The sequence below is a fragment of the Gadus chalcogrammus genome, chromosome 6 (genome assembly GCF_026213295.1).
Source record: "Gadus chalcogrammus isolate NIFS_2021 chromosome 6, NIFS_Gcha_1.0, whole genome shotgun sequence".
NCBI classification, from domain to species: Eukaryota; Metazoa; Chordata; class Actinopteri; order Gadiformes; family Gadidae; genus Gadus; species Gadus chalcogrammus.
In genome coordinates, this window is record NC_079417.1 from 20928205 (window position 1) to 20941236 (window position 13032).

Consider the following 13032-nt stretch of genomic DNA (forward strand, 5'->3'; position numbering starts at 1 on the left):
AACTTTGCAGTGGGTTAATCAAGGCTAACCTGCTGTGGCGTATCATGTAGAGATTATGGGTGCACTGCGGAGCAACACACAAGACTTCCTACTTTGTATTATTCTCCCATTCTTTTATGAACTTGCACAACAAGGTATGTCTAGAACGCCTACATTTTCTATGAATGCTCAGCTACTTGTGAGTATGACTTATTTGATTCCCTAACTCTTGATGGCGATGTCTAAGAAAAATATAAGATAGAACTGAACCTGCCAGGATTCAGCCTGCCGAAACATATAGGCCATACCGGTGATCTTAGGCCTCCACGTCACATCTCTTATTCAGAGGGTCAACATCTGCTAATCCCATATGTTTCTATGTTTCTTCTAACAAAAGGCGTTCAAACTAGGTGAGCTGCTATTATGAAGTGTGATTATTTTAATACACCACCACTGCAGTGCTGATACATTTGACTTTCAGTTTTGATGTGGGGATGTTCCTGCTGGGAGATCATTACTGTAAAACTTGTCGAATGCGTGGGGAACTCTGCCAGCCTACAGCCTGACTGCTCAACAGCGCAGTCATTTGAATATTTTATATTTTTAAACCGTGAGAACAACGTAAGGGCTTCTCATCCACCCAGCGCCATTTCAGCAGACTTACTTTACCAGGAAGTCATTTTGCGTGGTAGGGTAAATGTCAAGTGTGGACGTCAGACCTTTGGTCCGATATGACGCATCATCACGAAAGTCGTATTGAAGCAACAAGTGTGACCAAGGCTTCCTGGTTTTTACTCCACTCCCATGTGACCTCCGGTGGGTTCTTAGGTCCCCTACTGAGGCGCTGTGTGGGATTGGGGTCCCGCTCTGGGGTGTAACGCAGACGTAGATGTAGCTAGAAAAAATGATTTATATCCGCAATCCTTTATGACCCAGTACGTATGAACCATATCTGTGAACGGATGTCGTTTCTTCATTCTTCGATTTGGACATTCACAAATGAACGAACCGACTCGGAAATATTCGTATATCTGAATGAACGAGATCCGAAGACACGAGCCCGAAAAAAGATCTGAATTTCCCATCACTAGTGCCACAATGCTGTACTTCGAATACGTCACACTACCAGGGGTAGAGGGGGCCGTTCCTCGCTTCCTGTGTAGATATTCGCCCGATGTAGGATACTTGAAGGCACCGAAAAAGTGCCTGAATGTGTGTAGTCTTCTTAAAATAATCCTTGGATTATTAATATTCCTTCCACCACGCAAATGTTAATACAAAGAATCGCTACGAACAGTTGCAATTTACAAAAGGCAATTTAAATAGATTTGCATCTCCATAACATCCTCCTTCGCATTTGAATGTGGGGTGAGATGGAGCCAGGGCCTGACTGGTGCTGAGAAGCAGCCCGTCAGTTCACCTCGAGTCAGCTCATACATTTATCATTCGATTAAATCATTCTTCATCATTCTGCTACCTAGAGCGGTCCTGTGACTGCCTGCCGTGCTGTAACCCTCCCAAACTCCCAGAAAGCTGTGTGCTCCTAACGTGGTGTCAAATGTCTTTCTTCTTCTGCGTTTTTCCCGCTGTTCAGGGCTCGAGGCGGAGCGACGAGGAGGCTCTGGAGGAGCAGGGGAGGAAGATGGGGGAGGAGCTTAGGGAAATCAGGGATCTGTACGACGCCGAGAGAGACAAGACGATGTGCGTCGAGGAGGAGCTACTGCGACTACACAACCAGGTACGCTGCCGCTACTCTGCACTCAGCGAGAGCATCACTCAGGGACAGAGCTCCACTGATCGCATCAGATGTGTTGCCCTCTCTTGTGTCTGTGTTTTGGTCAATATTTGGTCATATTTGTCTCTAAGCAGGCTATATATCATTGTCAGAGAATCCCACTTTAGTGTGAGGAAAGTGTTTTTAGGTTGTAGCTGTATACGTCGTTGGGTTTGGGTTTGCATCATTCCCCGCGTAGATGCAGTGAGCAGCCAACCATATTTATCCAACCTTTGGGGGTGGTTATATTGACTCGTTGAGACATCCCTAAGGGTAAAGGATGCTTTATGCACCTTTATGTGAACATCGTAAGTCACTGTAATTGCTTAAGTGAAACGGTCAATTGAATGTTAACCTACCAGAAACACGGCATCTGCCATGTGTCTGACGGTCTGACGGTCTGCGCGTCTGTCCCGGCGTGTCCTGCAGATGGCGCTGCTCTCTTTGGAGATGCGCTCCGTCCAGGAGGAGAGCGAGAGAACGAGGGCCATGTCGGCGGTCCTGGAGCCCAGCGAGCAGCTGCTGACTGCCATACGGGACCGGGACGACGCCATAGCCAAGTACGGAACCCCTGAGAGGGATGCACCTCATCAGGATGCCACTTTTTTGGAAAGCAATATTACAGTTTTAATTCCTTGCACTGTTCATACAAATTGGAATGCAAGCTTTCAAATGATATATCTACTATAGGATTTATATTTATATATGTATATGTATTATTATTATTATTATTATTATTATTATTATTATTATCATTATTATTATATGCATATATATTTGTATCTAGATGTTTGTAGGAGATTTCACCCTAGACAAACCAGAAAGGGGGCATAATGGTCAAAATACCGGAATTGTCCATAAAGTGTTTTCTAGTATACCTCTGTAAAGTACAGAGCATTGCTTACCGGCAGCAGAGAGTGACTGAGGAGTCAGGAGTGCTGAGCCCGCTGTGTTTGTGCCTCTGTGTGTCCAACAGGAAGCAGGCTGTGGAGATGGAACTGGCCAAGTGTAAAATAGACATCATGTCTCTCAACAGCCAGCTGCTGGACGCCATCCAGCAGAAGCTAAACCTATCGCAGCAGCTGGAGGCTTGGCAGGTGGGTCAAAGGTCAAAGGCGAAAGGCCCTTTAGGTTGCAATGCAGAGCAAAAGCAATTAAAAACTAAATTAAACTAAACGAAAAACTAGTTTTGTAGCTAGAGTTGAATTGATTTGTATTAAATCAATTGACAAATGTTTCACGAATGAAGGCATTCAGGTTTAGGGTAGGTTTAGTTAATGGAAACTAATTAGTAAAGTAATTATGCTGTTCCTTGGCCGAATCTAAATTGAACTGCCCCAGCACTAGCACATCTCTGTAGCTGGTACTACGGCCAACAGAAGCCTTAGCTATGTTTGTTTTGATGATGAGATTGTGTCTGTTTGTGTGTCCCTTGTTTGTTTTCTACCACACCTGTAACTAGAAGATCTTTCCTCTCTCTTTTCCCCGGATACAGTTTGCCTCATCAGGGCTCTTTACTGTGTGGCTCTTGTGGTTTCTGATCTAGTGGCCTTTCTCAGCTTCCGTACCACTCTTTCTACCCCCCCTGTGGTACCCACTCCCCCCCCCCCCCCCCCCCCCCCCCTCCTGCCTTAAGAGGTGAGCCGTCTCGTGCGCTCGTCACCGTTGCACAAACGCTACCGTGTCCGTACGCTGAGCCATTCCATGCTATGGTCACGCGACTGGAAACGCTCATGTATGCCGCCTGTCCAACAGAAAAGCTTCACCATTAAAACATCATCAAGTCACCAGTCCTCTCCAGCATCTCCTCTCCCAACGTCGCCAACTCCATCGCATCACACCTCCACCGCCCCACACTTACATATAACGTCAACCCCCTCCTCGTCAACACACTCAGTTCCCTCAGTCTCCTCCCCAGAAATACAAACACCCCCCTACCTTGCACTACCTTTCCCTTATCGCCCCCCTCCCTGCTACATTAACACCCTTCGACCCCCTCGCTCACCTCCTCATACTGTCAACATCCTCCAAAGCTCACTGTCACCTCTATGAACTTTGATTACCCTCTGCCCCCACCATCAACCGCCTCAGACCAGCTCAGTCACCTCCCTACGTATTCCCCACCCCAAACCATCAACACCACCCGACAACCTCAGTCCCCTCCATGTGCTGTCAACTGCCCACATGCCAGACACTCTTCTTCTGTCCGTGCAACGTTCTGAGTCCCTCGCTCCCTCACACACACACCTCACCTATCTCTCTATCTCTCTATCTCTCTCTCTCTCTCACTCTCACTCGCTCTCTCTCTCGCCTTTCGGCTCCTGCAGGACGACATGCACAGAGTGATCGACCAGCAGCTGATGGACAAGCACCAGGACGAGTGGCGGGACGCTCCCATCGCCGCCTCCAGGGTCCCGGGGTCCAGTGGCGCCGGCCGGTCGCCTTCCTCCTCCTCCTCTTCCTCTTCCTCCAGGAGATTGCACCGTCGCTCAGAGGAAGACAAGAGGCTCTTCTCTTTCTTTAAGAAGAACTGAACGCTGTCGCCCGGTTCAGGGGGCGAGGGAGGAAGGGCCAAATGAGAGAAGGAGAGGGAGATAAAGTCGAGAGAGAGAGAGAGAGAGAGAGAGAGAGAGAGAGAGAGAGAGAGAGAGAGAGAGAGAGAGAGAGAGAGAGAGAGAGAGAGAGAGAGAGAGACAGAGAGACAGAGAGACAGAGAGACAGAGACAGATATCAGGGTGGCATATGTGGCCAAACACAGCCAAAGCAGGGCAGAGGTCAGACGCAGAGAGAAGGGGAGGTCTGGGGAAGGGAAGGGGAGGGAGAGGGTGGTCACTTTTGCACTTTATCTGTCCCATTATCCCTCTGCTCACAAATGTTGTCTACCAAATAACCAGAGACTTCTTTTTGCTTCTTTTTTATAAACCAAGCAAATACGTGCGCAACCGCCGCTCATGCTGAAACGCCAGTGGTTTTAGTGTGTCAAAGTGGACCTACAGATTGGGAGAGGCAGGTCCCCATGTAGTGCCTATTCTACCATCACTAGTACCCCACTGCCAACTCCATGGTGAGGGACCACTGTGCACCAACTCTGATTACTGTATTCATCCCAGTTGTCAAGCCAAGAAGTCTGAGGAGAGCTGTACACATTTAGTATGTGCATGGACAGAACACAGCGGGATGTTGGTAAAATAAAATAACGTGAAAAAATGTACTTAATAAGAATACTGTGGCTACTCACCATACTTTGAAATACTAAACAATGGAAGATTGTATAAATTGGGGGGATACAGCGACATCACAAAAAACAAGAGTCTAATTGGAGTCAGACTGTGAATTCGGCCATTGTCTGTAAAGAACATAGCCAGCTACTACAGCAGTCCACTCTCAGGTTTATTCACTTGCCCAGAGGCTTGGTCACCATGAGGCCTTGGTTCTGGTGTGGGGAGCTTTAACTCCCCTCTTTCCTTCTGTCTTGTTAGTTCAGTTTACTGTTGATCAAGCGGTGTGTCAGACTGACAGGGGTAAAACTCAGACGCAAAGACTATGAAGTGACTGAGAAAGATTGGTTTCACACTTTTGTTGTCAGAATGCCCCAAATGAGGTTGGATGTTTTACGGGCACATGGCTTATAAATCCTACCTAACACTACGATAATAGATATTTTGGAATACAAAATACCCAAAGAAGTGTTTAATTCATGACCAAACAACTTTGATTTAGCACTTTTGCCCATTGAATTTAATCGCAAGAACAATGACATTTAAATGTATAAATCCAGCCTATATGACCTGTGGTTCCTCTCAGGTCTGTGGTAAACTGGGGGTCATGCACGTCTCTGACATATGAATAAACCTTTGGGTAGTGGAGTTAGTTACGGTCCAATTATAATGTTTGTTGTTTCAAACCTGCACTTTGAAACGGATGCATCGGATGCATTGCTTTGCTGCACTTGGCTTTAGAAAAAGTGGGAACACTTCCTCTTCACAGCCAACAGCCACATGCTCTGCAATGATGCTTTTTGACCTCCATTAAGAGAGAAAACATGCCTGGGCTTATTGAGAGCGACATACATTTAAATGAAAGGGATGTCTGCAGTGAAAGGTTAAGTAGTGTAGGTTTGAAGGTTAAATAGTGCAGGTTTGATTGTTGAACATTTCCTAATGCATATGTACTGTATGTCTGTAATTGTCCTGATGACATTTCAAATTGTGATAAATAAGCACGTGAATAATTCTTGAGCGTGCGCTTTCAAATTAAAAGTCTTGGGTGACAGAACACTCAGAGACAATCCCAACTCCACATTGTGTTAATGGCAGTTCTGCTGTTTGGAACACATTCACACAATCTATACTCTACAGCCATCTCCAATTTGACATGATAACAAAAAGAGAAAAATCTACCTCCAATCTCACTGCTTTCTCATTGCCTGTGTGCACTTTCATTTTTGCTGGGCTTCCCTGTTTGGGTCAACACATCTGTAAAGCCCCTGTGGTGGTACTGTAGATGTCTGACTGACCGAATGCACCCCCAACTCCTTCGGGAGATCCCGAAGTGTCTATGTGTTGTGATGGCTTTCATGTCCAGGTCACCTGTGTGATACCTATGCAGATGTCTTCTCGTCATCTCAGCTGGTTGTTGGGAAGGATCAACCCAAAGAGAGATTTTTTTAAAGAAATAATATGTATATAGTTCAGTAGGTTTGGACGAGATCAATATATTTATAAAAATGCATAACTTTTCAATGAGGATTGACTTTTTTTTATACATGTATACATTGTTAGCGGTTTCTGTTCATTTGTCATGTGTTACGAATGTGTCATGTCAAGTTGTGTGACTTTAAGAGGGTTTTGCTGGGTTCTAGGCTTTCTGAACCCATGGTGGCACAGGGCAGCACTGGCAAACTATGAAGGTGCACTTGAATGTTTTACCCACACAATCAATGATTCCCCAGAATGTGCTTCAGATGATGGATTCTGCCAAACTGTCTGGACGGGTGCCTGGTTAAGGTGGTCTCTGATGGGGTGTCTTAGTCCAGTCATTCACCCCAGACTCAGCTCAGGATGCTTCTTCCAGTTCCTGCTGATCTTGCATGAGTCCTGTGTGGGCACAAAAAAGTAAAATATTAAAGAGTTTAAAAATTAAACAACAATCTGATGACAATCTCCAGATTCCTGTAACAGGGACCATAACTGAGAATGCCATGTGCTGCTCTTTCCACAATGCCAATGTGATTTGTATTTATTATTTATTTTTCTTGATTTGTCTTAGAAAAACCTCTCCTTCCTCTTGTTCACTATGTCCTGTTTGGTTAATCTTCCAACATGTGTTCCAATAAGATTGTAGTTTCATATTTTAATTTTACAAACATTGATTGTTTCTTTTATTTTTGTCTCCTGTGTCTTCTTTGCAGTGAATGTCTGTCTGGCCTTCTGAGAGTATGCTGCCCATCGACCATTGTTAGTCCAGTCATTTTTTGAAAAAAGGTCAAACAAATTGCAACAGAAGCAATCTCAAATGATTTTGTATCCTCAATATGCATTGAGTAAGGGAGAAAAAGCCCAGAAGAATCCCATTAGGGGAAAATTTCGGAAAAAAAAACAAATATAGCCTGTTCATACGCCTATACATTATTTTTCTCATGTGAATAGGATAACAATTTTAACCGTTAGATATCTCTATGAAAAATACTGGGTTGATTACTTACATCAAGACAAACAAAAAATGTATTACAAGTTCTTTGAAATTGTTTGTTAACATGGGCAAACGGTGCATAATCTAATTACGTATGTGCTAATTTGCATAAATACCACAACAGATCTAAACATTGGCCATAGCCTGGTGAAAACCTCTTGTAGAATCTTATTGAAATAAGTAAAATACTTAATGATAAGTTCTGAATGGAACCCATTTAGGCTGCCCATGAGCATTAATACATAGAGGCAGGAAGAAGTAGGCCTACTTTAAACCAGCCTTTAATAATTATTATTGCAGAGATGGGGTTTGGGGCTGGGTTTGAGTCTGAGGGAAGAACAGGATACAAGATTAAGGAGAATTCAGAAGGCAAGGTAGGTCAAATAAAAAGTGGCTCGATCAAACAATCTTTCTTAACTGACAGCTTGGTGACAGTTTATTGACAGTTGAGTGGACCTTGAATGAATCTCTGCAACTTATGGTGACATTTGTTTGCCTCAATAGTATTTTGCTGTAAGATGTCAACAAGATTCCTCAAGACATTTTCACCTGGCTATACCGAATGTTTAGATCTGTTGTGTTTTTAATGCAAATTAGCACATAAATCCTTAGATTATGTTTGCCCATGTTAACAAACAGTTTAAAAAAATTGTAATACATCTTTGGTTTGTCTCTGTAAGTAATCAACTTAGAAATGTTCATGGTGATATCCAAAGTTTTTATTTTTTACTCATTACATTATTGAGGATACAAAATCTGTTGAGTTTGCTTCTGTTGCAATTAGTTCTAGGTTGATCTCCATTTTGGCTTAAAATTACTGGACTATGTGGTCTTTGTGCCATGTGCAGAGGCGCTGCATCCCATTAGGCATACCAGGCAATTGCCTGGGGCCCCGCAATTGCTTGGGTCCCTGGTCCACTACTAGGGGGCCCCCTAGAGCCAAAAAAATATATATATATCGCTCCATACCCCCCCCCCCCGTCAACAATCCTGTGCCTAGGGCCCCCACACTCCCTAGAATTCGCCCCTGGCCATGTGTTACCCCGAATTCCGCGACCAACCGAAAAGCGTGACCACAGGTGGCGGGTCTTTCTTTTCTTGATACAAACGTTAATTCTAAACAGCATTTTACACAGTAGCCTATAATAGGAAATGCTCAAAGGTATATCAACTGATTTAACACTGACTGGAGGTTTTTATGGGGAAAGAAGCACCAGTGATGGACCGTAGGCCTACGCCCTATCCATTGTATGGGTCTGATGCTAATCAAATCAAATCTATATATTAAGCACAGTTAATAACAAGGTGAGGGGGTGGGGTGAGATCTTATGTTTTATTTATGTGATTGTTAAAATGCACACCGTTTTTTCGAATTCATGCCTGAATACTTCAAACTCGTTCTGCGTGCATGTTGCAGAAAATGTGCAACAGCGCCCCCTGGGGTCACACTTTTAGGTGGGTCGCAGAATTCGGTGTAACCCGCTCTGCCGCTCTGGTAGGGTTGGGTTACGCAGCCCGGTACGGTCGACGTCGGTATCAGAAAAATAAAGGAAATATATATTTTTATAAGGGTTGCTATAGTTATATATAACTAGCATTAAGATGCATTTTCGTTATTCCAGAGTCAGTCCCGAGATTAAAGCAAAACTGAAAACAGAACTATCTCCCTCTCCGAGCCTGTTTTTTAAGTCGAGGTTCTCTACCATGGAGAAATTAATAAAAATCACCCTGCTATATATATTTCAGGCTCTCGCTGAAACAAAAGTTTCAGCGAAATCAATTTAATGGAATGCGTGTGTGTGTGTGTGTGTGTGTGTGTGTGTGTGTGTGTGTGTGTGTGTGTGTGTGTGTGTGTGTGTGTGTGTGTGTGTGTGTGTGTGTGTGTGTGTGTGTGTGTGTGTGTGTGTGTGTGTGTGTGTGTGTGTGTCCCTGGGCATAGGCAGTATAGGCAAATGCTAGGGGCGCCATCATCCGCGGGGGGCGCCGAAAACGGGGGGAGAAAACAAATAATAATAATTATATCTATATATATATAAATACTACTTTTTTTTTTACCAGTGCCACTACTACTATTATTTCGAAATATTATTTAAGCCCACAGCAACATAAAGTCATAGCAAAGACTATTAAATAATGGAGAAGCCTTTTTTCTGGGTGCCTGCCTGGCTGTACCTGCCCTCTTTGAGGGGGGCGGGGTCAAGAGGCCAGCTGCCTGAATCTGACCGGACCGTGACCCTGAGACGAAGAAAAAGATTAATGACACTGTATCGGAATTATGTCCAAAAGACTGAAGCCGTCCGGCGCCCAAGGAAGGAAAAGAAGGAAAGAAGAGGAGGAAATATGTGAAAAAGATAGAGGTACAGTAATGTCAATGTGATGAAGTGCATGAAATTAATAGTTTAATGCATCGTAGTTACCGTTGTTGGAGCAGAGTGATAGCTTGCTAGCTTACTTCGGACGATAGCAACATTGTTTAAGTAAGGGATAATGCCCGACGAGGTGTCCATTATCAGGAATTAATGGACGACGTGGAGGCGTGAACCGTCCGACGCGAAGCGGAGGACGGTTGCCTCCGCGAAGTCCATTAATTCCTGATAATGGACACCTCGAAGGGCATTATCCCGCTTATACCACGGTCACTTACCAACGGTGACCAAATTAAGACCATTAATTTATATTTTCATGCGTTTTACAATCTGAATATAAAGTTTTCCACAAAACATACATTTGTTTCCCTGGTTACGCCTGAGGGTCCGACTAATACCCGGAACCACCATTACACGCCCGTTGGGTTCTCATGCAACGGAAACGTTGTTCACTCCTCCAGTAATTAGGACGGACCATAGCTACGACTTTAGAACGGGAGGTAGCGGGAGGTATTATAGTCCGCTGAGCTTTGTTTTGTTTCCCGTTGCTATGGTTACTACTATTTTAGAGACGATACGCCAGCTAGCGCATTAATTGAGAACGGTAAACGGACAATTTGACGGAACTACTTGTCCAGGTGTCCGTATATCAGGAGTTAATGCACACCCTGCATCCAATCAGAATCGAGTATTCCCGCAGACCGTGGTATAATAATCAATAAATAGCTGAGTCGACGTGTGTTAATGTTACTCCACCTTAAATTCATTAGGGAAACGTATTATGGAAACTTAACGTTAGGCCTGTTCAGGTGTTATTTTACAGGTGTCTTTCCTGCTTGTATGTCAGTTAAAATGCTTTTAGTTGTCCATCCACATTGTAATAGGGTGGTTGTAAGTACTTGGTTTTATGTGTCACAGTTTATGTTTGTTTAAGTTTACATCAGTCTTAAAGTGCAGTTAAAGTGTATTACTGTTAATATTTCATACCTTAGCTTTCACATATCATTCATAGGCTATATATACATATATATTCATTTCACTGCACTTTACTGGTTTTTGCACTGTGGTTAGACTGAATTGCATTGCAATGACAATAAAGTTGAATGAATATCATCACATTTTCATTATTAGTCTATATTAGTCTCATGTAGAGCACACCAAGCATGTTTTTTTTATTAAAATGTAACATGCAGTTGTCACATATACTTCTCTTCTCTCTTCAGATGCACTTTTAAAATATTTCAGTACCACCCCCAGTGACAGAGCATCAGGTGCTGCTGTCCCGTCTACCTCTGCACAGCCCTGATACATTATTGTATTTTTTATTTTTTTTTATTTTTACACTTCAGTTGAGTGCTTGTTTAATCTCTGGTTAGAACCAAACTAGATAAACCATACTACATTTAATTGTATTTACAATCATTTGAATCTGAACTCTATCTATTAGTTTGCTTATGAATGCCTTTAGTAAACATCACGCATTTCTTTGCAGTATTTTGTGCATACCTTATTGTCTGAGTGATTCATTGTCACTTGTTTTGCACGACTTTTTTTTTTACTGCAAAGTGTTTAATTATTAAAAGTTCTAACGTCTGCAGTATTTTGTGCATACCATATTGTATTTATGATTCATTGCTTGTTACTTGGTTTGTAATACGTTTCGTGTGTTTAATTTTCTATCTAAAATCAAGGAGTCTCAAAGACAAAGCTTTGTAGCTTCTCTGAGTTTATGAACATTGGTAGTCAAATTTACCCTGCGATCCAAAGGATAGGGGGCTCCAGGAAAAATCTCGCCTAGGGCGCCAAATTGGTCAGGGCCGGCCCTGTGTGTGTGTGTGTGTGTGTGTGTGTGTGTGTGTGTGTGTGTGTGTGTGTGTGTGTGTGTGTGTGTGTGTGTGTGTGTGTGTGTGTGTGTGTGTGTGTGTGTGTGTGTGTGTGTGTGTGTGTGTGTGTGTGTGCGTGCGTGCGTGCGTGTGCGTGCGTGCGTGCGTCGTGTGTGTGTGTGTGTTTTATTTGTTACCAGCATTCGTAGTGTTGATCAGCAGAGAAATAGTCCGCCAAAGACGTTGACGTCGAGTACGCTGGGGTTGATAAGTTACACGGCACTGAGAAGAGCCGTGCATGATGCAGCATGATTAGTGAAACTCACTTCAGCTACCTAACTAGCCAGCCTGCAAATCTCACCACAACTTCTATTTCATGCAGGCCCTTACAGAACAGACAAGCTGGCCTTCACAAACACTACATTGTGGAAATGACTGCGTGCCTATATTTCAAATTGATGCAAAAGTTTTGTTTTTTCTACTAAATTGAAGATAAGGGTCTATAGAACAATTTTGGTCTGAGGGCCAAGGAAGGATCTGCATCTCAGCTTCGATTTCAACAGCATGTGAAAGACCTGATGGAGGTGCTGCTGAGCAATGGAAATTCGGTAAAGAGGTCGGTAAAGACCTGGTTACATTGGGCAACAAGATGTGTGAGTCGGCAGCTGCTGCCTATCTGTCCACCAAGTGTACCTGAATCAAATGACACACTGTTGACAGCATTAATCAAGCGAAACAACTTATGTTTTTTCCATGAGTAGAAAACACAGAAGAAGACCGTAAATAATCGGAGAATGCATCCAGCTAATTAGCTCTTGCACCAAGTCAGATTTGTTGGTTTACATCATGGAAGCTGGTAAGAGTAGCAACATCTCTATCGATGAGGAGTAAGTTGCGCAAGGTGTTTATGACTTCATTGTCATTGATGGTGGTGTGCTGATACATTTTCTTCTTGGTACAACTGTCCAACGGAAGACCTTTGACTCATATTTCGACAAGGTATTCTGCCCAAGAGTGCAATATGACTTAAAACGATCAACAAGAGTAGATATCATCTTGAACCAGTATCGTGAACTAACAATCAAAGAAGGCACAAGGGAAAAGCGAGGAACAGGCACCTGACAACGTGTATCTGGTATGGCCAAAATCCCAGGAGATTGGCCATACCAGATACACGTTGTCGGGTTTCTGGCACCTGTTGAAAACAAGAAGGAGCTGTTCTCATTCCTTTCAAATAAGTTGTTAACAGAAGAACAGTTCCCAGATGACAAGGATGTCTACCGTCTGCAGCAGATCAAGTCAACCATATTGGCAACCGTACACCAATGAGTCAATGCAACCATGAGGAAGCTGACACTCGTGTCTTAGTACATCTCTTGCATGCCCTCCAAACATCATC

The 13032-nt window shown here is 43.5% G+C and overlaps 1 protein-coding gene across 1 annotated transcript in view; it reads left to right on the forward strand.

Annotated features, from left to right (window-relative positions):
- Positions 1–4287, forward strand: part of bicdl1 (BICD family like cargo adaptor 1) — a 22507-nt gene extending 18220 nt beyond the window's left edge. Inside the window, exons 8-11 of the mRNA XM_056592820.1 lie at positions 1574–1717; positions 2183–2313; positions 2730–2850; positions 4081–4287. Of these exons, the coding sequence (XP_056448795.1) occupies positions 1574–1717; positions 2183–2313; positions 2730–2850; positions 4081–4287 (603 nt within the window). The remainder of the gene's footprint in view (positions 1–1573; positions 1718–2182; positions 2314–2729; positions 2851–4080) is intronic.
- The last annotated feature ends 8745 nt before the right edge of the window (positions 4288–13032 follow it).